The 26,853-nt window shown below is 42.8% G+C and overlaps 1 protein-coding gene across 1 annotated transcript in view; it reads right to left on the reverse strand.

Annotated features, from left to right (window-relative positions):
* The window catches only part of ADAMTS5 (ADAM metallopeptidase with thrombospondin type 1 motif 5), a 48,265-nt gene that overhangs the window by 13,681 nt on the left and 7,731 nt on the right, over window positions 1–26,853 (reverse strand). The window contains exons 2-3 of the mRNA XM_053386544.1: window positions 18,168–18,300; window positions 2,525–2,692 (exon numbers count right to left, since the gene is read on the reverse strand). Coding sequence (XP_053242519.1) covers window positions 2,525–2,692; window positions 18,168–18,300 — 301 coding nt within the window. The remainder of the gene's footprint in view (window positions 1–2,524; window positions 2,693–18,167; window positions 18,301–26,853) is intronic.

Raw genomic sequence — 26,853 nt, forward strand, 5'->3', positions numbered from 1 at the left:
AGTCCCGTTTCTAATAATCCCTAACATGGAATTTGTCTTTCCCACCACTGCCACACACTGGGTCATGTTTTCATGGGCCAGTTCTCCACAACCTAAAGATCTCGTCCCTGGCGAGTCTTTGTGTCTCACTGCCTCCACATGCTTCTTTTTGGGAGCTCAAAAACAACAATATTGTGTTTCGGAGGTGGGGGGAAGGGAGAGACAACAGAAGGCAGGGTTGGCGTGCAGGAATCCTACTGTCAACACACACATGTAAGAGCAGAAAGGAGACACATTATAGGATTTTTGTTATCCTGGGAGTGAACCCTGTAACACACATCTTCTGCAAGTATCATGTTGATTGTGCAAACTGTGCCTTTAACTGAATCCTCCTCCACCACAGTTCCTACTTGCATTCTCATGTTTCATAGATGGTGATGCAGCAGAAGCAGCTGGCCAGCTAGGGGAAGACTGCTATGCTAGCTTCCTAGTAGGTAGGCCGCTGTCAGTGGCGTAGCGTGAGGGGTGCAGAGGGGGCCGGCCGCACCGGGCGCAACATCTGGTGGGGAGCGCGCTCGCACTCGCAGCTCTCTGCCCCTACTAAAATCCACAGGTTAGGGGGCGCAAATTACTTGCATTGCCCCGGGTGCTGACAACCCACGCTATGCCCCTGGTCGCTGTTGCTTTCTGGGAGGGAGGGGAGAAAGTGACAGGGAGGTAAAGGTGGTGCAAATGCATGGGTAGAGCCAATCCGGCACTCCTGCCAACGTGTCTGCACTCTGCTGACCTCCCCAGTGCTTCCTTCTCCTGCCACCTGCCAGGAAACTAGCATAGTGACTCCACCTCAGAAGTTGCTTCTTTGGGACATTCACACATCTTAATGTATGAGTGTGGCTCATGGACTCTTGATGGTGTGCTATGATTGGCTTCCGCATCACCCACCATTAGTGATAGCGGGAAGAGGGTATGGAGGAGGGGGAGGAGTTCTCCTGAGCTCTCCACCACCTCTTGTGAGTGCTTATTTTCATATAACAGTTATTTTGTTGATGCCAACAGGGGAGTTGGGGCCTAGCCTAGGGGAGAATAAGAATCAGACTAAGCCACCCATTCATCTCAGAATGAGACCCCTATCCATTGCTTCTCCTTATGCCATTCTAATTACATTTGCACAAAACTTCCACTGACTTTAACCTTATGTTAAATCTTGTGACCATACCATCACAACTTACCAAGCTGGTGTGATTTGGAGCTACACTAGCGAATGGACTTTTGCTGCAATCCCATCCTTGTCCAGCTAATGTTAACTTGGATAAGACTGCAATGCAATGTGTTTAAGACTACACTAAAGGAGTGTAGATATACTATGGGAAATACAACTGTAGATCTTTAATAAATGCCTTATAAAATTGCAGAAAATTAATACTACTACTACTACTAATAAAACTAATAACCCATTTGGCTGTGTTAGAGGCAGTTATCGACAAATAATAACGGGATGAAACATACCATTGCACACAGCACTCAAAACCATCCTACACAATGTTGCCTTTTACAAGTGCTGCATGCATATAGTATGTTTTTCATCCATAAGGATTTCAGTTTCCATAACAACTAGATCCATTCGTTCAGTTAGGTCATTTTTATCTAAGCATTCTGGAATTTGAAAAGGTTGTTTAAGAGCTCCAGTTGCGTTAGCAGCACAGTGAAGGATTTTAAGAGCATTTTGTTGTTGTTAAGGAGAAGCTGGGAAAGAACACTGAAATACTAATATTAGCTAAATAAATCAAACTGTCAGCTTTTGAAGCAGGGCTGTCTTCTGAAAAGACGTGGAAACCTGAGTTGAAATCTCTATTTAGCCCCTGATGCCTTGGGCAAGTCACTTTGCTCAATTTTAGTTCTCCACCTGCCAACTGGTGATAAAAGTGGCCTACAGTGGTACCTCGGGTTACATACACTTCAGGTTACATATGCTTCAGATTACAGACTCCGCTAACCCAGAAATAGTACCTCAGGTTAAAAACTTTGCTTCAGGATGAGAACAGAAATCGTGCTCCGGTGGTGCGGCGGCAGCGGGAGGCCCCATTAGCTAAAGTGGTGCTTCAGGTTAAGAACATTTTCAGATTAAGAACAGACCTCCAGAATGAATTAAGTACTTAACCTGAGGTACCACTGTACTTCACACTGTTGTAAATAATCTACCTATTTGCAATCCTTTTGGTATTTGCTATTACTACTTATTTTTATCTACCAGTATTACTAATACAACATCTCACTGCTGTTTACTATTCCTACAACAGCTTTTCCTCCTCATTTAGGTAGCGGTAGCAGAGTGCCAGGGGCTGTACTTCATTGCATTTAGGAGTCAGATAGCAATTATTGTAATAACATGAAGAATGTTAAAGAAAAGTGAAAGTAACTTCAATTCTAATTAGAATAACAAACACATATTTTATAAATTAGAGTTAAAATGTTTTTTTAAAAAATAAAGTTCCTAGCAGCACATAATGTCCAGCATGATATAGGACACTAAGATATCCATACATACCATGGCCATCATCCAGAAATTCTGTTATTGTTGCTGAAGTGCATTTGGACCAGGGTTTAGAAGCATCAATGCTTGTTAAGATGGAAGACATAAGCCTCTTATCTTCCATGGAACCAAAGTTCTCCTCACAGAATTTGGAGTCGTCATGGGAAAGTCCAAGGAGATGTCCTGAAGGAAGGAAACAGAACAGCATCTCAGTCTTAATACTCCTTTTAAATTAAAATATCCACCCAACTATTGATTCATTAGTCATTTATTTAAGAATGAGGGGACAAAAAAGCAGCTTGTCGAATAAACCTGCCACTATGTTATTTCGGATTATACTTGCAAAGCTTTATGAATGTGATTGGGACTATAAAGTTGGATATAAATATTCTAAATGAACTGAGTAATAGAATTGTAGAGTTGGAAGGGACCACGAGGGTCCAACTCCCTGCAACTCAGGAATCTTTTTGCCCAACTTGAGGCTTAAGCCCATAACCCTGAGATCAAGTTTCTCATGCTCTACTGACTGAGCTATCCTCAGAATCAGTATTTCATTTATTTAGTCATTTAAAATATTTCTTAATCACCCTCAAGCAGGAGATTCCTGGGCAGTGTACAAAAGTGTGATGAAAACTATTCACATATCCAACAAAAACAAAAGATAACTCAACAAAAAACACAAAAAGGTAGTAGAGCAAACACATAAAACCAAGGACCAAAGAAAGCAGTTCCAGTTAAAATAATCTAATCTAGGGAAATAGGAAAGTCCTAATCTGGCATCAAAAAGATTGCAATGTCAATGTGAGGCATTTTTCCTTGAGAAGGCCATTCTGAACCAGCACCACAGAAATGACCACAACTATTTAGTTCGTTATACACAGTGTAATATTAACGTAGAGAACCAGTAAGTTTTATTCTAGATATAAAACTATAGATATTTATAGCTTAGTGTTTGTATAGTGCTTGTACCTCCCCTGCCAGGTACAAGCAACTCCCCATTTACACAGGGGTTGCTTTCCAAGGCACCGTGTGCATCAGTGGGACACACATAAGCTCGGCACAGTATAATGTGAGACCAAGGTCGACTGCTCAATACTGCTGCATACTGCTGCAGATGATCCTGGCTATAATGTGCTATAGAGGAGGAGATGAAGTGCAAGCAAGATGCTTCATGCCAGGATGCTTGCTACACAAATTTGATAATGCAAGCTAGTGAAAGAACTCATACACCACAGGGGAATATGTGCTGCTTCTGCTTGCAAGCAGCTAGCAGGTAGGATCTAAGCACACATCTCTCCTGAGACTTCAGCAATGGGCATATAGATTTTGTTAGCACATCTCATTCTAAAGAAGGACTTCGTCCCACAGTTGACAGAAGAAGTAGCATTACTGTATTACTGGCCTACAAATGGCACATCCTTGTAGCTTCAACCGCAACTCACTGGGAAACACTAGATAGTGTGGGAGATTGTTTCTAAGATCTAGAGTGGGGTGGCAAACGAAAAGGTGCATCACACACACAAAAATGGTTTCCCCTTAGTTGCTGTCCACGGGATGCGGGTGGCGCTGTGGGTTAAACCACAGAGCCTAGGACTTGCCGGTCAGAAGGTCAGTTCGAATCCCTGTGACGGGGTGAGCTCACATTGCTCGGTCCCTGCTCCTGCCAACATAGCAGTTCAAAAGCACGTCAAAGTGCAAGTAGATCAATAGGTACCACTCTGGCAGGAAGGTAAACGGCGTTTTTGTGTGCACTGCTCTGGTTCGCCAGAAGCGGCTTAGTCATGCTGGCCACATGACCCAGAAGCTGTACGCCGGCTCCCTCGGCCGATAAAGTGAGATGAGTGCCGCAACCCAAGAGTCGGTCACGACTGGACCTAATGGTCAGGGGTCCCTTTACCTTTACCTAGTTGCTGTCATTCCATGCTACCACATTGCTTAATCTCACTTCTCTCGACTCCTCCCTTATTTATCCCTGAGGGAACATCCGGGGGAAATTTCCCCTTTCAAATCACTGCCATTTCGGAGATAATGCTCTGAAATCACCAGAAAGCTTTCAGCACAGTACTCAGCATGTACTATGCTTCTGTATACTATGGACTCCTGAAACAAACAACAACAAAAAGGGCCTGACATGTAACCATGGGCCAGACTGCACCCTTTATCAAGTTGTGGATTCGTATACTTCCAACAGATTTGAATTTTTTTTAAGACAGAGGCTCTGTATAGTCTTCTTTCTCTGTCAGTGCCAAAAAATCTTGAAAGGCCATCCTGAAACAAAGGATGCCTTTAAGAAACATGAAGACAGTGCTGGCTTTGCTGTCTCCATGGCTGATGTTATCACAGAGAGTGCATCAAACTCATGGAATGAGTGGCACCAGGGTGCTCTACTCACTGTTTTAAAGGCACTGCAGGCAGGCGGCACTCAACACTTCAATGAATTCTGAGGTAACTGAGCTCTTATTATAGTCATTTGCAACTGACATCAAGCTTGCTCTGAAAAAGCCAATGATATGTTAATGAGCTGGTTTTAGTAAAACCTGGGAATGTGGTGTCCCGAGAAAAAGGTGTGTCTGCACTGGAAGTGCCAAGCTCTGTCAGGCATGTTGGTAGGCAGAGGAATCGCTTACCTGGAAGCATTCTATATATGTATACTGTGGAAAGATGCCCATGACTTTGGGGTTTGAACAATGTGTTATCGTAGTTTAATTTCAAGATTTGGACATTTAACAGATTCTGAAACATTTCTTATAAAGGGAAACGCAACAAAGTAATTAAAATAAATGAAATTCTATTGGGCTTATATATTATAGAAAACTGGTATGAAAACAGCCAAGATAGATTTGGGATGGGTAATTCTACTTGATAAGTGGAATTGGATTTGGCATAATGTTCCTCAGCAAACAGACCTGAAGGGAAGTTTTTACATGTTTCCATTCCATTGGCACGTAACACTACTACATCCTTATCGGATAAATAGAACCGGCTGTTGGTAGTGCAAAGATGCAAGTGCTGGGATGCAGATTTTTTTTTTTTAAGTGTCCTAAAATAAGAAAATTCTGGGGGATAAAACCAGGGGAGTGATCCTATCTAACAGTTTTGCTTGAGGAGTGCAACAGGATCACTACTAAATTCATTTGCACTGATGCAACAGTATACGGACAGAGTGAAATCTATGCCAGTGAGCAGTATCACTGTGCCTGTGGGATCCTGTCACAAAGAAAAGTAGGCCCACTCACAGGTCACTCCCATCTTCTGTGCCAGAATAATGGTATGCTAACAAAATAGATGGTTTAAGTAAAACCATTCCCATTGGGGAGACATACTGGTACATGGTAGATTTGGAAGCCTATCCAAACCTCCTTCAGTTGGCCCATGTGTCCGCTTTGACTGGCTAAAATACTGTACTATCTCAGGTGTGTGTCTGTGCGTATGGCAATTCCCCTGGAATTTGGCACGTCTTTTACACTAAAGGTGTTCTGTCCTACTAAGTTTCAGCACCAAACACAGTCCCGTGAGCGCTGGTCCACACAGCTAGGCACCCTCAGTTGCATGGGAGAAGGTTAAAATGAGTAACGAATTTGAGCATGTTGTATTTGTTCAAAACAGACTTGAATTCTATATGTTTTAGCTCTGTGCTAAATATTTCTACTTCGATGTCTAGAAATGTGCCAAGATTATTATGAAAAGCATGATTGTAACATTACACAGCTGACACCTAACAGAACAGTGGTTACATGACCAACTTTTAGGGTATGTGTGTCCATATTTATAGAAGTTGTGAAGTTCATGTTGATTTTCCATTAGCTTAATCAAAGCTATACATTAAGGACTTATTCCACGACAACTTGCAGCATTATTTGGGTTTATTTCTCTTACCTCCCCCAACCCCCTTGCAACTGAAGCAATGCCCTTCAGTTGTACAAGCAGCTCTGTGATTAGATATTCTCTCCGCTCAGTTACTTTAGGAACTGATTGCAGCAACCACATATTTTCACTTAATAGGTTGAAAACATCATAGCACAACTGAAGGGGCCTCACCAAAAATATTTGGGTTGGAATTTTTGTTGCTGCAATTGCATGCTTAGAGAACCCTGGATTGTATCTGAAGCTTTTTTCTTTTCTTTTTAAAGGAAAGGTGGTTGTAGTGGTAACAAGAGGACAAGAGAATATTCCTGGTGCTTACGTTTGCTGACAGATTTTAGAGTTTGATTTGTTGGTTCATTGATATTTTGCCTTGTTGTATTCAGCCCTTTTTTCATTCTGAAGTTTCTTTTAAGATATTATGCTTGCAACTTAGATACCATACATTTCAGTATAATCTCATAGATTTCAATTCTACTTCAATGAATCTTACATATGTAGCATAAGGTTAAGGGTGTGTGGAAAAAAGAAGTCAGCACAGTTCTTTGTTGAAAATAATTGTGTTGAATAGTTGCACAGATGAATGAATGCATACATACATGTAAGGGAATCAAATGGAATGCATATATACAGGCATTCTGGTGACATGCGCTGCCCGTTCATGAAAGGACCATGACAAGTCCAAAACGCATGCTCTTGTGTCAGTGGTCCTTAATCCAATTTTCCTTTAACCACTTGAAAATGGCTGGGGGTCTTGGCAGACCATTTAACAACCTTTTAAATAAGCTTAATAAACTCTAATAAACTATTTTGTTCTCCAAATCAAAGCGCATACATTACTTGCTTTTAATAACTCTCCCCCCACCCCCAGTGCTGGCATCACCAGCAAAACCAGCACCATAGTATGAAGATCAAGGGCCTTCGGCCAGGACCTTGTTTGCTGTTCAATAATTTCCTAGCAAAATGGCCTTGGTCACTGTCAGAAAGCAAGCATTCTTGACTGTTCTTCAGCCTTTCCATGAGCCACTTGAATCAGCTTTGAAGACCACGGTTTAAGTACTTCTGCTCTAAATAATGTAGGAATTTTGTTTTGTTTCTTAATACATGGCATTCAAAAGCAAATCAAAAACTGCTTTTGTTTTTGTTTCCCTGTACCTTGACCTGCAAACAGAGAAGCAGTGCAATTCCATAGTCCAATTCAACATATAGGCATGAAAATGAAGTTAAACAGAAGTGTTTGGAAAAGAATTATTACTACGCACAGGTGTACTACTTTTTATTCCATCAGAGCATTGCTGTCACTATGTTTACGCTGGACCACTGGACAGAAGCAGTGACACAGCTTGCTAAGAATGCCACACGTCTTACAATATATTTACTCAGGAAATCACAGCTCGCTTGAGACATCTGTTTCTCAGTGTGGCCATGACTTTTACCTAACTTACCAGCTGGCATAACTGAGGCAGCAGGATGTCAAGCTACATGCCCAGGTTGAGTCAGCCACAAAGACTATGCAGTAACTTGTTTACTTGTACATACACGGCAATGTGCTGATTTGAAAAGCAGTGTGTTAGGTATGTTCCTTGCAAGCTACACACCAAGAAGTGATGCTTGTTGCAGGCTGCAGTCTTCTAACCTTTTGGGTAACCAGGGCTGGCTACAGCATCAGACAACTTTGGGTACCACTGAAACCTACCCTGGGCCCCCTTTAAGAAAATTTCCTGGCCTGGTGCTATGAGCAGCACCTGGCAGCTGGATCTAACTGGCATGTCATTTAACATGACAGTGGAGCATAGTGGGAAATTAAAATGAGATCGTCCAGTTACACCTTTACGAATTGGTGCACTGCTGCTACTTGCCACCATGGCCAGACAAGACTGCCAGAGCCCATCAAGGGAGAGAGGCAGCCAATCAGAGGGCACGTTGCCCCCTCAAATCTGGCATCAGCCTTGGCCTGAGGCTAATGATATGCAGATAAGGATTTTTTAATGTTAAGGTATTAAAACAGTAAAGCTTTAGTGCTAAACACACATGGTATGATCCTGAATACCAGTCAGCTACTAAGATGCTTGTCTTATTAGAAAACTCTCTCCCTGCCCCCGTTATATTTTGCCACACACACAGAGGTCATATTTCTTCAAGGTCAAATTTCAACATCAAGATGCTAACATTTAATGGGAGTCTAATATCATATTGTTTACTAATGCCACTGCTTGCTTTGCAGTAAAAATATAATAGATACTGACATCCATGCTTATCATACATTCATCCCCCCCCTTCAAACATAGATTCCAAGAGCTGAGGTCAATCTCGGTTTCCTGCTGCTTTCCTGAGGGCAGGGATACTGAGATTTGGCTCTGGATATCTGGCTGAGGTTTCGAGCTCTGCTGTGTAACTTTTGAAAACATGACCTCTCTTAATCTAATCATCTACAGAGGGTACATTCACACAGAGATCAGCACAAACTTTAACCACAGCCAAACTCAAGTGGAGATGCTGTTGTGTCTGAAGTACTTCCATAGTCTCGGCTAGAATTGTTCGCTTTGATTTTCACATGCCTGAGTTCCCATTAAAAATCACTTCACAGCCTCTGTAACTGCAAGACTGGATTCTGCTTTTAAAAACACTCAAGAATATCAGCAGTAGAAAAAGTATTGAAGAGCCCCATTATTCTGAAGCAATGGAGTTTCCTTCTCGTCTGACATGCCAATTACAGAACAGAACAGCCTTCATTGAAAGGGGAAATTTCATGCCACCATGTCCGTACAGCAGGTGGGGCAATTATTGCCCTTACAAGTTAATGAAAACAGACCTGGGCAAGCTAAGAATTTGTAGTCAAAGTTTAAACTGGCATTAATCAGCAACCTTTTGCAAAGGTCATGCCCAAGGCTGAAAGCAACAGTTGAAGTCTCTGCCCTATCGCTCACCTCTCACCATGGCTTAATGCTGAGTGCTCGTCTTTTCTCTTTGCCCGAGTAAGCATGTTTATGGGGGCTTAGCCCAAATGCTTTGCTCGCACCAGAAGCTTAAATGGGGAACTTTTCAAAGAAGTAACAATGCGAATGCATTAAATATTTTCTTCCCACAGATGTCAGCAGAGCAGCTGTGGGTTAATTATAGTCTCTGGGTTTTTAGAAAAGCCACAGAGCCTGATTCAGACACCTGGATATTTGCCCAAACTTTATCTCTCCCAGGGGAAGGCCAAGATGAAAGCTAGACATCCTTCACAATTGTTTCTTTTGCCCATAAGGACTCCAAAAGATTTGCTCCTGTCTAGCCTAGGGCTTGCTCTTATCTAAGCTATCCTGACAGGCCTTCAACTCAAAAAGCTCCCTGTTCAGCACAGGCGTTAAAAAAAGAAGAAGCAACAGTGGATTTTATAATGTTTTCGCATGCACTTTTCAAATAATAAACTACCCATACAGAACACAGTCTTTGCTCAATGCAGTGCATGCTGCTATTAGGTTAAGCATTGTGTATAAATTACTGAATCACAGATTTGAATGCACCTGTTACAGAGGACGTTGGCTACATTCTACACACACACACACACACACACACACACACACACACACACAAACTTACACCAATGCCATCAGGAAAAAGAAAGCTATTGACAGCAGACTGCCTTTGCTTTGCATTCTATCCTGTGATTCAGCAGGGCATCTTCCTATTTTCATCTCCCTTGACGTCTGTACCATCTCTACTGTACCAGCCTTGCCATTTATCTCATACAGAGATCCACCTGTGATGCCTCTACTGAGTTGGGCCACTAGCTCGAACCATATTACACCGGTTATTAAATATATGCATTAGTTGGTGTTTTGTTTCTGGACTGAATTCTGATTTTTACAAATAACATATAAAGTCCTGAACAGTGTGGGGCCTAACTATTTGAGGGAGTACCTCTTTCTTTATGTTCTCGCCTATTAGTTGGCATCTTCCAGTGAGACTCTCCTTACTGCTCTGCCACTGGAAAATTCAGAAAGCAGGTGAAAGTGTTCGGACATTAGTGCCACTGTAATCTGAAATTCTTGAGCCCTAGAAGTGGAGAGAGAGAGCCTGAACTCCGCTGAAAAGGCCAAGTCTGTTACTTGGGGGTGCTCCTTGATACGGCTTTGTCACTTGAGGCCCAGGTAGCCGCAGAGGCAAGGAGTGCCTATTTACAACTATGGCAGGTTTGTGCAGAAAGCATTCTTTCTTTTTCAAGCATACTAGAACATAAAGCCGACACACAGAGATAATCTCATATTCTCTGCAGACACACAGCATCCCCAATCAGGAGTGGACTTTGGTCTTTCAAAGCCAAAATTTGTGCACCCTACCTTCCATTTTGCACATGCACAGCGCCATAGTTGTGGTACCCACCTCTTGGCTTTGCACTCAATGCGGGGGAACCAGTTGCGCTGCCCTAAAGTTGCCTCTGCCCCAACCTCATCACTCCTGCAATTGCTCCACTCACCTATATATTTTGTCCTGAGATAAGGTTCCAGGACTCCCCTCATCTATACTGACTAAGGCACAGATCTCAAGAAGTTTGACTGTTGTTGATTTCTGCAACTCATTCCCCACACCCGTAGTCTTTAACTGTAACACAAAGGAAACCTGGCTGCATTTAAAATATCAACTGGAGTTGAGCGCTAGGTGGTTGGAAATATCAAGGAAGAGAACGTGAGTAGAAACATTTGTTCCCATCTGATCTCTGTTGATGCCCAAGCTTTCCCCAAGCCAGTACAACCCTCTTTGCTTCTCTTCTATTGTCTTCTTCATTCCTCCCACACATACTTATACATAAAAGTCAACCGCATGCAAAACAGATGCATGCGGCTAGCTAGCCTTATGGAAGTTATTTTCCTGCATCCATGAGATTTGTCCCACGCCCATTCCATGACCACTTCCTGGAACATCTTAGACCATTGTCTGGTATACAGCCTTTTCCTTAGACCATTGTCTGGTATACAGTCTACTTCTATATTGTTCAGACCTCTGGATATAGCCGGGTTGACATCATCAGTAACAACAGTGATTTTTGCCAAGAGCAGGGGAAGAAAATATGTCTGAGTCTAGGGCCATGTAGCATATGGCATGCTTTTAAAAGACAGCTATTCATGGAAATATGTGTAAGATGGTGAAGCTAGTTCCATCTCTGGTAGTAGACTAACATGGCCGCTCCACTGGACTTGGGTCTCCCGCTGTTTTTGTACTACAATTCCCATCATCCCTGACAACTGATCGTACTAGCTAGGGATTGTGGGAGTTGTAGTCCAAAAACAGATGGAGACTCACGTTGAACAGGTTGAGTTCCAATGAACTGGGGGGGGGGAGGGTGCCAGTAAAACTTCCCATCCAAGCAGGTCCCCTACAGCTCAACAGGACAAAACATTTTAATATTTGAGAACTATGAGTTTAAGGGATTCTTATTGTTTAAAAAACTGATCTGATCTGTCCTATATTTGCAAACTACTACAGCTGTCTCCAACTTAGTGCCATCCAGATGCTTTTGGACAACAACTCCTATCACTCCTCACCATCGGCCATGATGGCTGGGGCTGATGGGAGTTGGAGTCCAACAATGTCTGGAGGGCACCAGGTTGGGGAGGACTGAATCAGTAAAACTGGTAGTCCTGTTCGGGCATGCTGCTTGCATGTAAAAATAGTTTAAAAAATGAATTTATTTTTAATCAAACGAAATACTGCCCCTTCCACTGTATGAAATTACATAGTGAGGGGGAGCACTTTTTAAAAATAAAACCCCACAAGATAAATAGGAGGAAATGAACAGGAAGGAAGGGGAGGAAAAAAGAAGCCAAGATGCAAAAATGGACAGCTTCAGGAGGCACCAGGGGCCACAGTATATGAGTTTGGGGGCTGTATGTGGCTCATGCGCAACAAGTTGCCTACCTGTGGGCTAAACCACCTGGCAGCAGCTCTCCAGAATTCCCTTGCTTTACTTGGAGATAGCAGGAATTGAAGCCAGAATCTTCTGCATGCAAAATAGGTACTCTACCTTGGTACTGCTACAGCCCTTCCTCCAATCTCCAATTTGGCCAAGGTTAATAATTATAACGTAAACTAATTCATTTTCTAAGCAAGTCTCCTTGTATTAGTTAAGGAAATGCTTGGAGTTGATCAATCTGAATGGTTAATTTTCATGCTGCCCTCATACAGGCCATGACATGTGACTATGTCATTTCCATTTTTAAAAAAAGAGCACGTTTAACACTATTGCCTGGTGGTGAAAGCTGCTGCTGGTGAGTGAAAGTTGTTAAGACTAGTGGTGAAAGTAGCTAGGAAAAATAAATTTTCCCCTTGAAGGGGGGACGGGCACTGTCCAGACAAAGAGCTTATTCAGTTTGTACCCCCCAGAATGCTATCCAGACTGGAGTGGAGTTAGGAAAGGGCCTTCAGGCTGCTCACACCCGTCTGTACTTAGTCTGGTAGGCAGAATGCAAGGGATACAGCCAAGAAATCCTGTGCTCAAATAAAGACGGGAGTTCCCTATCCAGTCAGCATCTTCAACCTGCAAGGAGGAAAGTGAGCAAGGATCAGGAGGAGAAAGCTCACTCCTGATCTCAGTGTCTTCCTGCAACTTCCACAAGTTGTTCCCTACATTCTTCAGAGCTCTGGGTGTGGCTAGGTTAACTTTTGTAACAGCAGCAGGACAACAGCAGCAGCGGTGTCTACTACCAAATGCTAATGTCATTTGTTTGAGTTTAAGGTACCATGAAACAATAAGACTTGGGTATTTTTTCTGCAAGAGACTAACACAGCCAGACCTCTGGAAACTGTTACTCTAATGTAAGGGTAGACAATGAGGTGCCCTTCAAATGGGATGAATCCCCGACTACTGGCCATGATGAGAGTTGCAGTCCAAGGACACCCAGACGGCACCATTCAGATTCCTTCCAATTTTTCAGTGTGGTCCTCCAGCCAAGCAATGTGTACAAAAGTGAATATACTACTGCCTGAAAAGGCATCTATTAGTAAAAATAACGTAGAGAAAAATGCATTATATTAGGAGATAGACTTGCACAAACATGTACACAAATGTGTGATTTGGGAGAAATTCACACTAAAGTGATAATAATTTATCTGAACCTAAGATTGGAAGGCAGGGATGCGGGTGGCGCTGTGGGTTAAACCACTGAGCCTAGGATTTGCCGATCAGAAGGTCGGTGGTTCGAATCCCCTCAGCGGGGTGTGCTCCCATTGCTCTGTCCCTGTTCCTGCCCACCTAGCAGTTCAAAAGCATGTCAAAGTGCAAGTAGATAAATAGGTACCGCTCCGATGGGAAGGTAAACAGCGTTTCCGTGCACTGCTCTGGTTCTCCAGAAGCAGCTTAGTCATGCTGGCCACATGACCCGGAAGCTGTACACCAACTCCATTGGCCAGTAAAGCAAGATGAGCGCCACAACCCCAGAGTCATCCATGACTGGACCTAATGGTCAGGGGTCCCTTTACCTTTAAGATTGGAAAAATGAGAAACTGAGAACAACAAGGTTCGCTCATCCCTATGTAGCATAGAGTAATGAGACTGTGCAGCTTTTGAAAGGGCTGGCTATGCAAGAATAACAGCAGCACAAACCTATTTGAGAGAAGCTATTCAACCAGGGAGTCCAAAAGCAAATAAAATTTCTACAGAATGGATTCAGACATCCAATTAAAAAACCTCTTCACGTGGGAATAATTTCCCCTTCCCGTTAACAGCCACTGAATTGCTTTACGACAAAACCTTCAAATAACCACCTTTTATGTGATATTTGCTGTTGTCACAGGAGCAATCTGGCAGTTTGAATTATAGCTAAAGAGAAGGGTAGAAGCAAATATAGAATTAATTTAGCAGATTTCTATACCACCCTTGAAGAAATTTATATCCAGGGTGCTCTACACTATTACAATGTCACAAGAATAAAAACACATTATAAAGCCGCAGGCAGACAAGAAAGAAACACTAGCCATTTTTATAACTGTATGAAAGATAAAAGACTCAGAAAATAAAGCAGGGGTTAGTTGGCCTCTTCAAGATAGTGTTGTTGGCTTCAAGTGAGCTTCCCTAGGAAGGGTGCACCATGAATGGGGAACAAGCAATGCAGTCTACTACTACATTTCAAATTTTGAGAGCGTGCCGGAGGAACCATGCACAAAATGGCTTTCATGGAGGGGCTGTGGCATACCAGGAAATAGTCACCATGGGGAGTGTGTCATAACACAAAATTAGAGAGATGGCCGCCCCTGACAACCTTATGCTTACCAGGGGGAGTCAGCTATGTTGGTTAGAGTGTGATGTTGATAATGCTAAGGTCCCTGTAGGGGACAGCTGCCTATTCCTGCCTTGCAGGGGGTTGGACTAGATGATCCTCAGGGTCCCTTCCAAGTCTATGATTCTGTCTTGCTGGTCCTGATTATGGAGAAGATACACACATCCTGACACTGTTGCTGTAGGGAGCATTCCTCAGTACCAGGAAAAGTATCAAGGAACAATCAAACCTTGGTTGTTGAATGTAATGCTTTCAGGAAGCCTATCTGGCTTCCAAATTGTTCGACAACCACGATGCGGCTTCTGATTGGTTTTTCGACTTCCAAAAAGTTTTCAAAAACTGCAACACTTCTGGGTTTTCGGTGTCCAGGAACCAAATGTTCCAAAACAGAGGCGTTTGGGAACTGAGGTTTGACTGTACCAACACCACTCTCATTTCAGATAAATTGTTTAGGGGTACCTGCATGCTTTCCCCCATAACTTTATTTCTAGTAGGACTGGAGCATCTCCCCAGGGGGTCACTGGAAGCCTTTATGGGTGCCATGGCAGTCACAGGCACCAGGTTGGTGATCCCAGGTCTACTCTAGCTGGCAGCACTCTCCAAAGTTTCAGGAAGAGGTCTCTTCTTGCCAACTGATACTTTCTGTCACAAAGATACAGGTCCTTTTCAGCTTTTAGTGACGCTTGGCAGCCTCAAACAGCTTGTTTCCTGAGGTAGAGAGCCTCAGAAATATGCCACCGTTATGATCTATTTCCAAATGTTTCCAGACTAGAGCTCCTCCTTTGCTAAAGGGTGTCCGGTGTCAGTAGTTACATTAGCACTACTAATAAAACCCATGATTTCAGTTTTTGTGTGTTTCTTTATGTTAGGGTCAAATGATATTAAGCACAACACCCTTGCATCCTACCTGCTCGCTGTTTGAAAACTGAACTGGCACGGCAATACTCCCAAAGCAAACTTTACTTTGGTTTGGCACAAGTTACAAGGCAAAGCCGTAGTTGGCACTCTCTGAAAGTTCCCTTAGCCTTGTTATTTCCTTCCAAGAATGTAAAGGGGTGAGGGAGAACTGTTTTCCATTTTTAAATTTAGTGTTCACTCTGCACAGCTAATGTTCCTCATGGAAAACATCTCTAGCGATTGTGACTATGTTAGCATGCAAGGCAAATGTAGACCTGAAAAGCCTACTCTCTTGGTAAACAGGGACCCCGAGTTTCACCACGGCTGTTACTTTAGGCAAGAAGCACCCTATATTTCATCTTACAGAATGTCTAGCTGGTACAAGAGACCCCCTGGTAAAAGGAGGGCTGATTTTGGAACAGCCCTCTCTTCCTGCTTCCTCCTGCACTTAACAGCTCAGTGTAAAATAAAGGCTGTCGTTTAAATTTACAGCCAGCTGTTCTCTGGCTAAACTCTGGATGGATCATCTTCCTTACGTGAATTAAAGCTGGAAAAGCTGTGGGTTCTCTGGGCACTGAAAAAGGCAGCTGCTGTGTTTGTACATGTTCGTCGCTGAAACAGACCCACACTTTAGGAATGCAGGAAACTTCCTTGCGTTTAAGGGGGACCATTCCTCTCTATAGCTCAATAACATCTACAGAGACTGGCAAGGGCTCTCCAGGATGCAAGACACGAGTCCTTTCAAGCCCTGCCTGGAGATACCAGGAATCGAATCTGGGGTCTTCTACATGCAGAGCATATGTTCTGCCACTCAGCAATAACCCTTTCCTTAACATCCATGCTCCAATCTACAAATGATCTTCCCCTGGCAATGTTTTGAGAGTACGTGTAGTGCAGGGCACACCTCAGCTTGGGTGCTGCACACTTGAAACTTCACATCAGCCCACTGGCACCTGATCTGCCATGGGGTGCTTGAGCTGCTTGGATCATGTTCCTGCCACTCCAAATAACAACACTGGAAACAGACCTGATCTTGCCAAAGGTGCCAGTCAGTAGGGAAGGTTGACTTGGCTCAGGGAAGCAGGACTGCAAAGCACCTTGAGTGATTCTGGTGTGATAATCAGTGCTTGCTGGCTTTGAAAAGCTATTTTGCCACTTTCGAATTGTAGACATGGAATGGGTCCCCAAGGCTCATCTAGTCCAACCTCCTGAAGTGCAGGAATCTCAACTAGATCACACATGACAGGTGGCCATCCAACCTCTGCTTAAAAATCTCCAAGGAAGGAGAGTCCACAACCTCCTGAGGGAGACCGTTCCAATACCGGACAGCTGTCACCATCAGAAAGTTCTTCCTGATGTTTAGTTGGAATCTCCTTCCTTGTAACATGAAGCCATTGGTTCAGGTTCCAGCATCTGGAGCAGGAGAAAACAAGCTTGCTCCATCCTCCATGTGACAGCACAGTCTGGACTAGATGGCCATTGGGATTTCCTCCATCTCTACAATTCTATCATTCTATGAAATTGCTGTTGATGCATTGTTAGTATAATTGCATATGTTTTTAGTTGTGCGGCGGTTTCAGATATTCTAAGCTGCCTTGCGAGAATATTGTATTTTGAAAGGTGGTTAATTCACGTATAATTTTTTTTTAGTAATATCTACATTAGAAAAGCCTTACATTATTTTTGCCATTCAAAAAAAGGAATGGGAAGTGAAACATGATACCAAAGCTTGCTGTTAATATCCAGTGCTATAATAGCTGGCAGCTAATATGACCATCCAGTCAAATATACTTTTAGTTAAATATACCCAGAAATACCTACTTGAAAAATGTTGCAGTAGTGTTCAAGCTACTGCTATTCTGCATAGGAATGAACTTGCAAATGCCAAAATTAGCTATTTGAAGAGGAAATGTTAAAAGAGTAAATGTTAATAACCCCCCCAATAGATTATCTCTAGTTCATGAATACACTTGGGCGATGGCATAGAAAATCTGAACTTGCTTGTGAATGTTCATGTCAGCTCTTTTTTCCTGCCAAGAAAACATTCCAAAATAATCCTGGTGTCTGTTCCTGGGTCTATTTTGTAATTATTGTAGAATCCCCAATAAACGAGCCTTGATTATCTGAACCTCACTGCTATCTAAAGTTACACCCCTACAGTCACACCACTGCACGAGATAAACAGTGCTCCCTTTCACCAGAATTTCCAATTACCCCATCATTTGAAACTTGCATCTTGCCATTCAGAGGAATGTGGTGGTACAATATAAACAGCAAGCCACTTAACCCAGTAGGCAGACATATATAGAAAGCTGTTTACCCGCCAAGTGAGCTCAAATTCTTCATTGATGGGAGGGACCCCTCTTTGAAAGGGACATGAATGGACAGTAGCAGCCCTCCAATTTCCATTCCGATCATTGCTTAAAAGTGACACTGTCAGAAAGGAAACACCTACTGTGTACCTCCACTTGCCTTCTGATCCCCTATTAGTTAACCCCAAAGTGCCTATGTACACAGCCTTAATCCCCAAGTGTATATGTGAACCAGGGGGAAATCTGGAATTACTTGTAAAGTATTTTGGTTACTAATGCAGCTGTTACAAGTGTTGTATTTGGCAAGGGAACAGAAAAGGCACTGCATACCAATTTCGTGAGCCACCGTAAAAGCCGCATGGAGGCCGTCATCTTCAATCACTGCACAGCTGCGCTCAGGAGAGCATATGGTTCCAACGTCAGCCATTCCCAGAGTATCACATGAATGGTGCCCACATAAATCCTGCCGAGGAAGGAAAGGGAAAAGAAAGCATTTGAAGTACAGTTTTGCACCCACAGGCAATGACAGCTCTGAGCTGAAGGCTCTTTGCAAGCAGCAAGACACGGCGGACGATAACAGCCGACACCAGGAGGGCAACGACAAAGTCAACATGAGCAACGCCGTGGGCTCTTCAGCAGACTCGCTCAAAGCTCAAGCTGACAATTTGCTAAGATCAGTCGGAAACCGTTTCCATATATTGTAAAGAAAGCTGGGGGGGGCAGCTCTTGAGTTAACTCATATACTGTATACTGTTTTACTATTCAGAAACACCATTCTAAAAGTGTGAGGAAGACGTTCCTAAGGAGGTGAAGACACATGCTGGCTGTGGAGGGTTTAGTGTGGGCCAGTTCTCTGCGTATGCCTTGCTGGACTGGGAGGTGGTGTTCCAATTCTCTTTTGCCAACTCAGGCTGACATGAGAATCTGCAATGTGCTGATTATCAGTGATGAAGGCCGTTTTGGCAACTATTCCCATCTCTGAGCTTTTCAGTGCTTCCCAGGGACTTTCCCCCAGTTGCAGCATAATCTTCTTCCCCTTTCTTCTGACCTGCCAGGCCCGGGATGGTTGCCAAAATATTTTGCTTTAAGGCAAGGGTTATTGTATCTGAGAGGGCAAAGCTCATCTGTTTGGGTTCCTTACATGATCTAGGGGGAAGTACTTGGAGTATCAACTCCTGAGCCAACTTCAACTCCTATTGTTTTTAACATGATCAGAAAGTAAATCTAACTTCTGAAAAAGAAATAACAAAACTTGGAAATGTCAGAGCAGCCTGACTCTCTTATCCTTCATTCTCTGATAAGTAACTTTGAAAGCAGAGTTATTTCTCATGGGTGTGGCTCACAGCTCCATGGATCAAGAAAGGATTGCTACTGCTGATCCTTTACCACATAGCTGTCACTTTTAATTTTATATTCCTGCCTCAGGTTTCTTATTCCCTTAGAGATGTATACAGGTGCACAGGTAATTTTAGTCATTACATTTCTATCCCACCTTACCTTCGATTTTATTTGGTTTTTTAATTTATTGAATATCTATACCACCCTTCATCCAAGGATCACAGGAAAGTTTACAATATAGAAACACAAAACTACATACCATAATAGTAAACAAAAACAATACCCCACACACAGTTTAAAAAGCCACAGATAGTTTAATTAGGCAAAGGCCTGCTTGTAGAGGAATGTTTTTGCCTGGCGCCTAAAAATATGTAATGAAGGTGCCAGGTGAGCCTCCCTTGGCAGAGCATTCCACAAATGGAAAGCCACCACAGAAAAGGCTCGTTTTTGCTTTGCCACCCTCCAACCTCCTATGGGAGGTGGGCACACAAAAGGGCTTCAGTTGGTGGTGGCAGGGCCCAGGTCGGTTCACTTGAGGAGAGGCAACGCTCGGAGCTCAAGATGGCAATACATCGCTCCGCCCCATTTTATCCTCCCATTGACCCTGAGAGGTACGGTAGGCCAAGAAATACTGAGTGACCTTAGGTCACCCAGTGAGCTTCATAGCCGAGTGGGAATTTGAACCCTAGCCTCCCAGATCCTAGCCCAACACTCTAACCGCTGCACCACACTCTAATGGACAGCTAACGGGAAATCCTGGACATGCAATTTTATGCATTGCAGTGTTGTTGCATTATTGAAGAACTGTTCTAATAATAAGGCCCTTGATATGGCTGTTTACTTCAAACCCTTGATAGGTATTGTCATTTTAAATCATGGGTAGGCAAACTAAGGCCCAGGGGCTGGATCCGGCCCAATCACCTTCTAAATCCAGCCCACGGACGGTTCGGGAATCAGCTGATATACGGCTGATCCACCCCCCAGCACACATCCCACATGACGCTTTGGAGACCATTCAGCTTTCTTTGATTGAGATAGGCCCTCTACTTTTGCTTGTAGACAGTGTACACAGACAGAAACATAGGGTTTGAAACCCGACCAATCCTGTTCTAACATCAGGAGTTGCTCATGAAAGTTTTCTATAAGCACCATTTTAATTTGCGATTATGTGACACGACAAACAACACTTTATGTGTATTGGCAAGCAACATTTTTCAGTTAAGTTCTAATACTAGCGTTTCTGGAGAACATGGCCATAGCTGTGATATCTGCCCCTCCCTTATCAGAAAGGAAGTGATGGATTATCCCACTAATGTAAGTGGGAATTTAAGTGTGACTAACAAAGTGTGGAGCCAATCCACTGAGTTGTTTGGGCACATTAACAGTATAAATAATGTGGTTGAAATGCTCATCAACTCAAAGGGAAATGTTTCTGCTTAAAGCCCCTCATTTTGTCCACTGCTTATTCTACAAAGTAATATTGAAAAAAGTATGGATTCTGGTCAGGCACACATGTTCTGTGCCTGCAATTCTACAGCAAGTGCAGCACATTTCTTGCAATGAATGAGTGAGTCTCTAATTATTCAGAGTTTATGGTGTAGGTTAGCCTGTGTATGGATACCAAAACTGCTCAAAAAGGCCATAGAAAGGTAAATGTGGCAGACCCTTGATTAAAAGCAGCACCTGTGAAAACAATTTAGATGCTCCCTAGGAGTAATTCCAATCAGAGTAAGTGGCTTTCCTTTTTTTTTTACCTAAAACACAAAAAATAAAAATACTGCTGTTTTTACAAGAAACCATCCAAGAAACCCATCAGCACGATGCCTTATTTTTTCTAAATCCACAATTTCCGTTTTATTCAAATATTCTTTTTACCACTTCCATGAAAATTATGCACACATACTATATTGTTACTATCCCATAGTGACTCTTAGCCGCAAGTGCTTAACCTCTCACTCTAATAATTCTGGCAACAGGGCATTGTAGACATCCTACTTTAACAACTGTTGCTTTATGGATGTGCATGCATGTTTCTATATGCCACTAAATTTGATAATTTGCACGATTCATGAAATGTGTAGAATATTGCTGAGTTCATGAAACATCCCAAATGCTCTGCCTAGTTAAGGAAGAAAGCAAATCTAATGACTAACTCACATCATTGGCTATGCTTCTGCCTAATTCACCAACTTGCAGGAATTTGGCAAACCATGCAAATTTAATGTTTTAAATGTAATTTATATAAAAGCTAGGCTACAGTCACATACATTACTTACTGGCCCTCCCGCTGAAATTTCTTTTCTTTTGATAAAAGGTGCTTACTTTTCAGTAGGTGTGAAGAGGATTATGCTAGGAGGGATTTCATGAAAAGAAACAGGCTATTTCATGAAAGCTGGAATACTTTGCTAATTTCATGACCAATTTTTATGATTGGTAGTATGACCAAAATGGTCAGTATGGTGGCTGGCAACTAGATTGGCCAAAGACAGTGTGCAGGGGCAAAGGGATGACTCCTACTGCAGTGCCTCTCTCACTGAAGACCTCCAAAGGCTTCACACTGGAGTATCTCCCCCATTCATCTATTTGCAACTAAGAGCTGTCTGAGACAAAGGGCCAAATGAGAAAAGATGCCATTCATACATGAACAATCGTTGCATCTGCCACTAGGGCTGGGGCTGTGAGAAACATCAGAAGCAGCCACCAAGTGAGGAAGTCCTGGCCTGTGTGGGACTAACATCTAGCTGCTTCAGTTCTGGACCTGGAGACTCAGCTACAGACCGGCATTTGTTGGAACATTGGACAACAGGGGTGGGGGGAAGGGAGGCTCATGGAATTTGCAGGTGTCGCCAAACTGGGAGGGGTAGCCAATGCTCCAGAAGACTGAATTGAGATTCAATATGTCCCTAACTGATTGGAGAGCTGGGCCAAAACTAACAAAATAAATTTCAATAGAGACAAATATAAGGTTCTACAGTTAGGCAGGTGGAGGACACCAGTAGTACATGTGAAAAGGATCGAGGGGTCTTAGTCAACAGTGTGATGCTCTAGCAAAACAACAGACAAACAAACAAACAAAAGCTAATGCTTTTCTAGGCTGCATCAACAAAAGTATAGTGTCCCAATCAAGGGAAGCAATAGTACCACTCTATTCTGCCTTGGATCTGCAGTACTGTGTACAATTCTCGGTGGTAGAATTTAAGGAGAATATTGACAAGCCGGAATGTGTGCAGAAAGGGGTAACCAAGCCTTATGAGGAATGGTTGAGGGAGTTGGGTATGTTACCTAGGCCTCTTGACTAAACACCGCTGTACCACACATGCATTTTAAAAGAAAGATTCCAGCAGCTGGCCTCAACTTATCTGATATTCCTTCAAAGTAGCTGGATCAATACAAAGTCACAGCACAGGAAGCGTGCAATGTAGGGTTGCAATGTAAAAGGAAACTTAAGGCTTGACACTATTGATTTAGGAAAAAATGAGCAGGACATCACAAAATCTGTAACTCATTTGACAGTCTCTTAGAGGTCAGGATTTGGGGGGTGGGGCAGAGTTACATTTGGAAATTAATGATAAGGGATTTTGTATTTCCCCATAACGAACTCATTTTCTGAGTGCCTATCCTTATGAAGTCAACATGATACTATCCACATAGAAAAAAGAGCCATTAACATGCTCAGAGGAAGCCTAATGTTTGCAGAAGTAGAAAAAAAAATAGGCGGGGGGACAGTGACTAAGAGGGCAAGGAGCCAAAGTCCAAATAGCCCAATGAAGTCTGAGCTTGCTCAGTGAGCACAGAACTAGCTGACTGTTAGAACATGGAAACGGAAAACTAGGGAGGAGGTAATGAAACCTCCTAGAATAGGGCATGGCTGATGGACTGAAACACTGAGCAGACTATGCTGCAACATTTTGTGCTAGGTACCACATGCTTAGGGAACCACCACCAAGAGTTACCTGTCTGATTTGTATGTCTCTTCAGCCCTTTGTTTCTATGGTACAGTGGTCTCTGGAGGTACAGCAGCTACTACTATTTGTCAATTCAAGCATCACACTTGAATAAACCATAGCACAAACCATGGTTTATAAGTGACGTATTTTAAGCATGCTAGCCTGTATTTACGTGAATGACAGTGGAGTTTCTTTAGGAAGATCAAATGCAATCGTTTTAGCACAATCAGGGTCTCAGTTAAAATTGACATTAAATACTTAGAACCCCTATAGCTATATTTCTGGCATTTGGTATTATAGCCTGTCCCCTGGAATACAAACACAGGATAGTGGTTTGTTAAGGAAAAGTCACTAGTGCCAAAGAAAGCATGCATTTTGCTCAACATAATTAGCATTTATAAGACTTGGATAACTCAGCACTTGCTGTTAAGTTTCAGTACCACTTTCACTTTGATAATTAACCGGATCCCACATACAAGTGCTGCATGGAAAACGGCAAAGCAATGACCTCTGGCTGATATGCGGTTTTTCTTAATGAGACAGGCGTGTTAACATTATCGTTGAATATACCACCCAGTTCTTGAACCACCCAGCTTTCAAGACTTGGCTACTTTTATGTCTTTTGTGAGAAACATCTCTTTCAGTTTTCACATGACTTGGGGAAGGGTGAGAGGGAAATAATATAAGTGGACTTAGTCCAAACTGCTTACTGTATTCTGTCTCCCAGAGCTTCTGCTCCAATTGATCTCAGGTGATGACGGAAATAGATTTGGTGGATTTTACAGAGTGACAATGAAACAGGCTCAAGTAATGAGAAGAATGGCGTTGGTTTAGACAGCTGGAACCCTCTTCCATCATGTGTTTGCCTTGTGACAGGCAGTCTGGAGAACATTGTTTGAGTCAATAAGCAGTGTTAACACAGCAAATAACTAGTTTCCAGAACCACCAAATTAGTCATGGGCAGACAGGACTGATGCTCAACATATTGGCTAATGTAAATGGACTTAACATGCAGAATGCCTTGGGCATGAACATTTGAAAATCTTACCCTTGGCAGGAGTTCTTAAACAGATCTGGCTTTTAACCAACTACATACCCACGCAACCCAAATAAATTACATGTCTCATCAATCTTCAGTCTTATAATACCAATTTGGAAGCAATCCCACTGAACTGAGTATGGTGCTGTTAACAACTCTACTTGGACCAATGTAGGCTACTAGGTTAAATTGTTGCCATATTCCATGAAGTGGCTTTTACATTGTATGGAAGCTCAAATATAAAGTGGAAGTTAACAGGAAACATCAAGAAAACAGAACAAACAGGAGTGGGAAGGGGAATGAAAAATCTCACTGATAAGCAGCAAGGCAGTTAAGAGTTCCTCTAACTTCCTTTGACTCTCACCTCAGGTCCCATTCCTACATCTTTTCCAACTGCAATACTGTTAACCTGTCTCAGGGTACTGAGTTAGAACAGGTTATCAATTGAAACAAAGATTGAAATGCATGCAACAGAATAAGCTTCCCCCCAAAAAACTTCACAAAGAACAACCAAATTCAATAATATATTGTGCAGGTATTTATGCAAATAAATGTTCCATGTGGCTTGCTGACTCACTCACTCCATCAAAGAGACATAAATTGTTAGATTACTTCTTCTACAACTATTAAGCTAAAACTTGGTATATCTGTGGTCCAAGACCACAATTACTGCAATTCCTAGAAAAAATGTTGAAAATGGGACATTTTTACAGTTAGCGGTCAAAATTTAGTAAATAAAGTTTTCCTCCAACTCTACAATTCTATGAAACCCTCATAAAATAGGCCAGCATTCCAGCAGAGACACAGATTAGCAAAATATGTGACTGAATGTTGGACTCTGAGTTCTATACACACTTGTATCATCCTCAGAAACACTCTTCACATGTTACTCAACACAGATACTAAATAAATGCTAGAAAGCTGAGTTCTGGAGGTAGTAATAGTGGTTTTGTAGTCATTTTCAGTAGTGTTCAAAGCAACCCCCTTAACAGAATAAGCCTTTGCATGTTTACTCAGAAGGAAGCCTCACTGTGCTTGATGATGCTTACATCCTAATTAAGGATTGCAGCCTAAGTGTATCATGAGTCCCTTGATAAGAAGAATGGTAACAGCAGACAAGATTTCATGAAAGTCAGTATACCTACTATTTCAGATCTTTCCCTGAAATACAGTTTTGGGAGCTTACAAGGTTTGCTCTGGGCATGCATGCGCTGTTGTTACAGAGCAAGTGCAGAACCCCTCAAGTCTAGATGGCCACGTGAGTGAAGAAAGCAGGGCATGATCCTCTGCAGTACAAAGGCATCCATGTCAGACTTCCGGGGTGGCGCCATCGGTAATGGCGGACTCCCTCTAAATTGGAGGGACCAGCTCCGCATGAAACGGGTCTTTTCCGCTACGGCGAAGCGGGGACCCTTCTGGAAATCACAGGCGGATGAAGCCTGTGACCGTGGGACTCGGCGGGCACCCTTAGCGCCCCCCCAACCCGCAAAGGAACCCACTAACGGGCTCCGAAGCGACGAGGGGGAAGTGGCACGATGCTGTGAGTCAATTGCTTTTTCTGCGGAGTGAAGCCGTATAGCCGTTATCGGAGAGCGCTGCCTTTTTCCTGGGACAATTTGGCATCTAAAATAACCACCCGTGAGTACTGAAACACTGAATAATTGGACTTGAATTAAGAACTGGCGAAATAGAAAGGAATTTGGACTTAAAATTTACACTAATTTGGTACTGAAACGGGAAGGTCTAAACAGGAAGTCAGCCTTCCGTTTCCTTGTAGCCAGAACAAAGCAAAGACAACGTAAACTAGAGCTTTGAAAATCACTTTTAAAGGATTGGCTTTCATCATTTAAAATCACTGAGCCCCTCTTCGGCAGCAGGAGAAGAAGGGGGATCTTTTTTGGGGGGGCTGTTTAAACCTGCAGAAGTGAGTTTAAAGCAAAGTAATTTTCCACCGTCCTGATCCTGGAGTGGGGTGTCAGAATTGACGTTTGAAGCTCATTGACCAGAAACAAATGTCTCTGACAGATAGTTAAGAGAAGAGAAACATAGTGATTCCATTGTTTCCTTTCGCATTTTAAAAGAACAAATATGGACAAAATATCACAAAAAAGAAACTTTGTTGCTATTGTTATCAAAAGAAAGAACAACTAGAAGCTTTCCCCCTAGAGGGGGATTGTGAAATTGTAACTAATTCCTGGGAGCTTGCAGCTGTCTCAGATTACAACCGTGGGAAAGGATTTGTGACCTTGCAGGACAATGTCTTCAGAAGCACTGTTGGGTGCTTTCTGTAAAATAAATGCCCTATTGGATCAGTTAAGCCAGAAGATGGATTTAATGACTAATGCGGCCAGAACCCTTGAACAGGTAGTGGGAAATTATATGGAGCCCACCCAGGAACTAAAACAGGAGTGTGCCATGACAGAACAACTGAAAGAAGAGGATGTTGTTGAATCTTGGGCGCTAGAGACGGAGGGAGCAGCGGCCCAGCAGGAACATAAATTTTTGGAGTTGAAAATGAACTTGGAAAAAACCAGACTTGGAAAGATAAAGTTTGGTTAGGTTTGGAAATGGGGGGCTGGATAGACTCCCCTTTACAGGGAGATCTGGACTTTTCGAGTCTGGCAATGGGCCGTCTGATGTCTGGAGCTGTGGGGGCTCTCAATTTTGGAGGGAATCTGGAACATGTTTTTAA

The sequence above is a fragment of the Podarcis raffonei genome, chromosome 4 (assembly GCF_027172205.1).
Source record: "Podarcis raffonei isolate rPodRaf1 chromosome 4, rPodRaf1.pri, whole genome shotgun sequence".
NCBI lineage: Eukaryota > Metazoa > Chordata > Lepidosauria > Squamata > Lacertidae > Podarcis > Podarcis raffonei.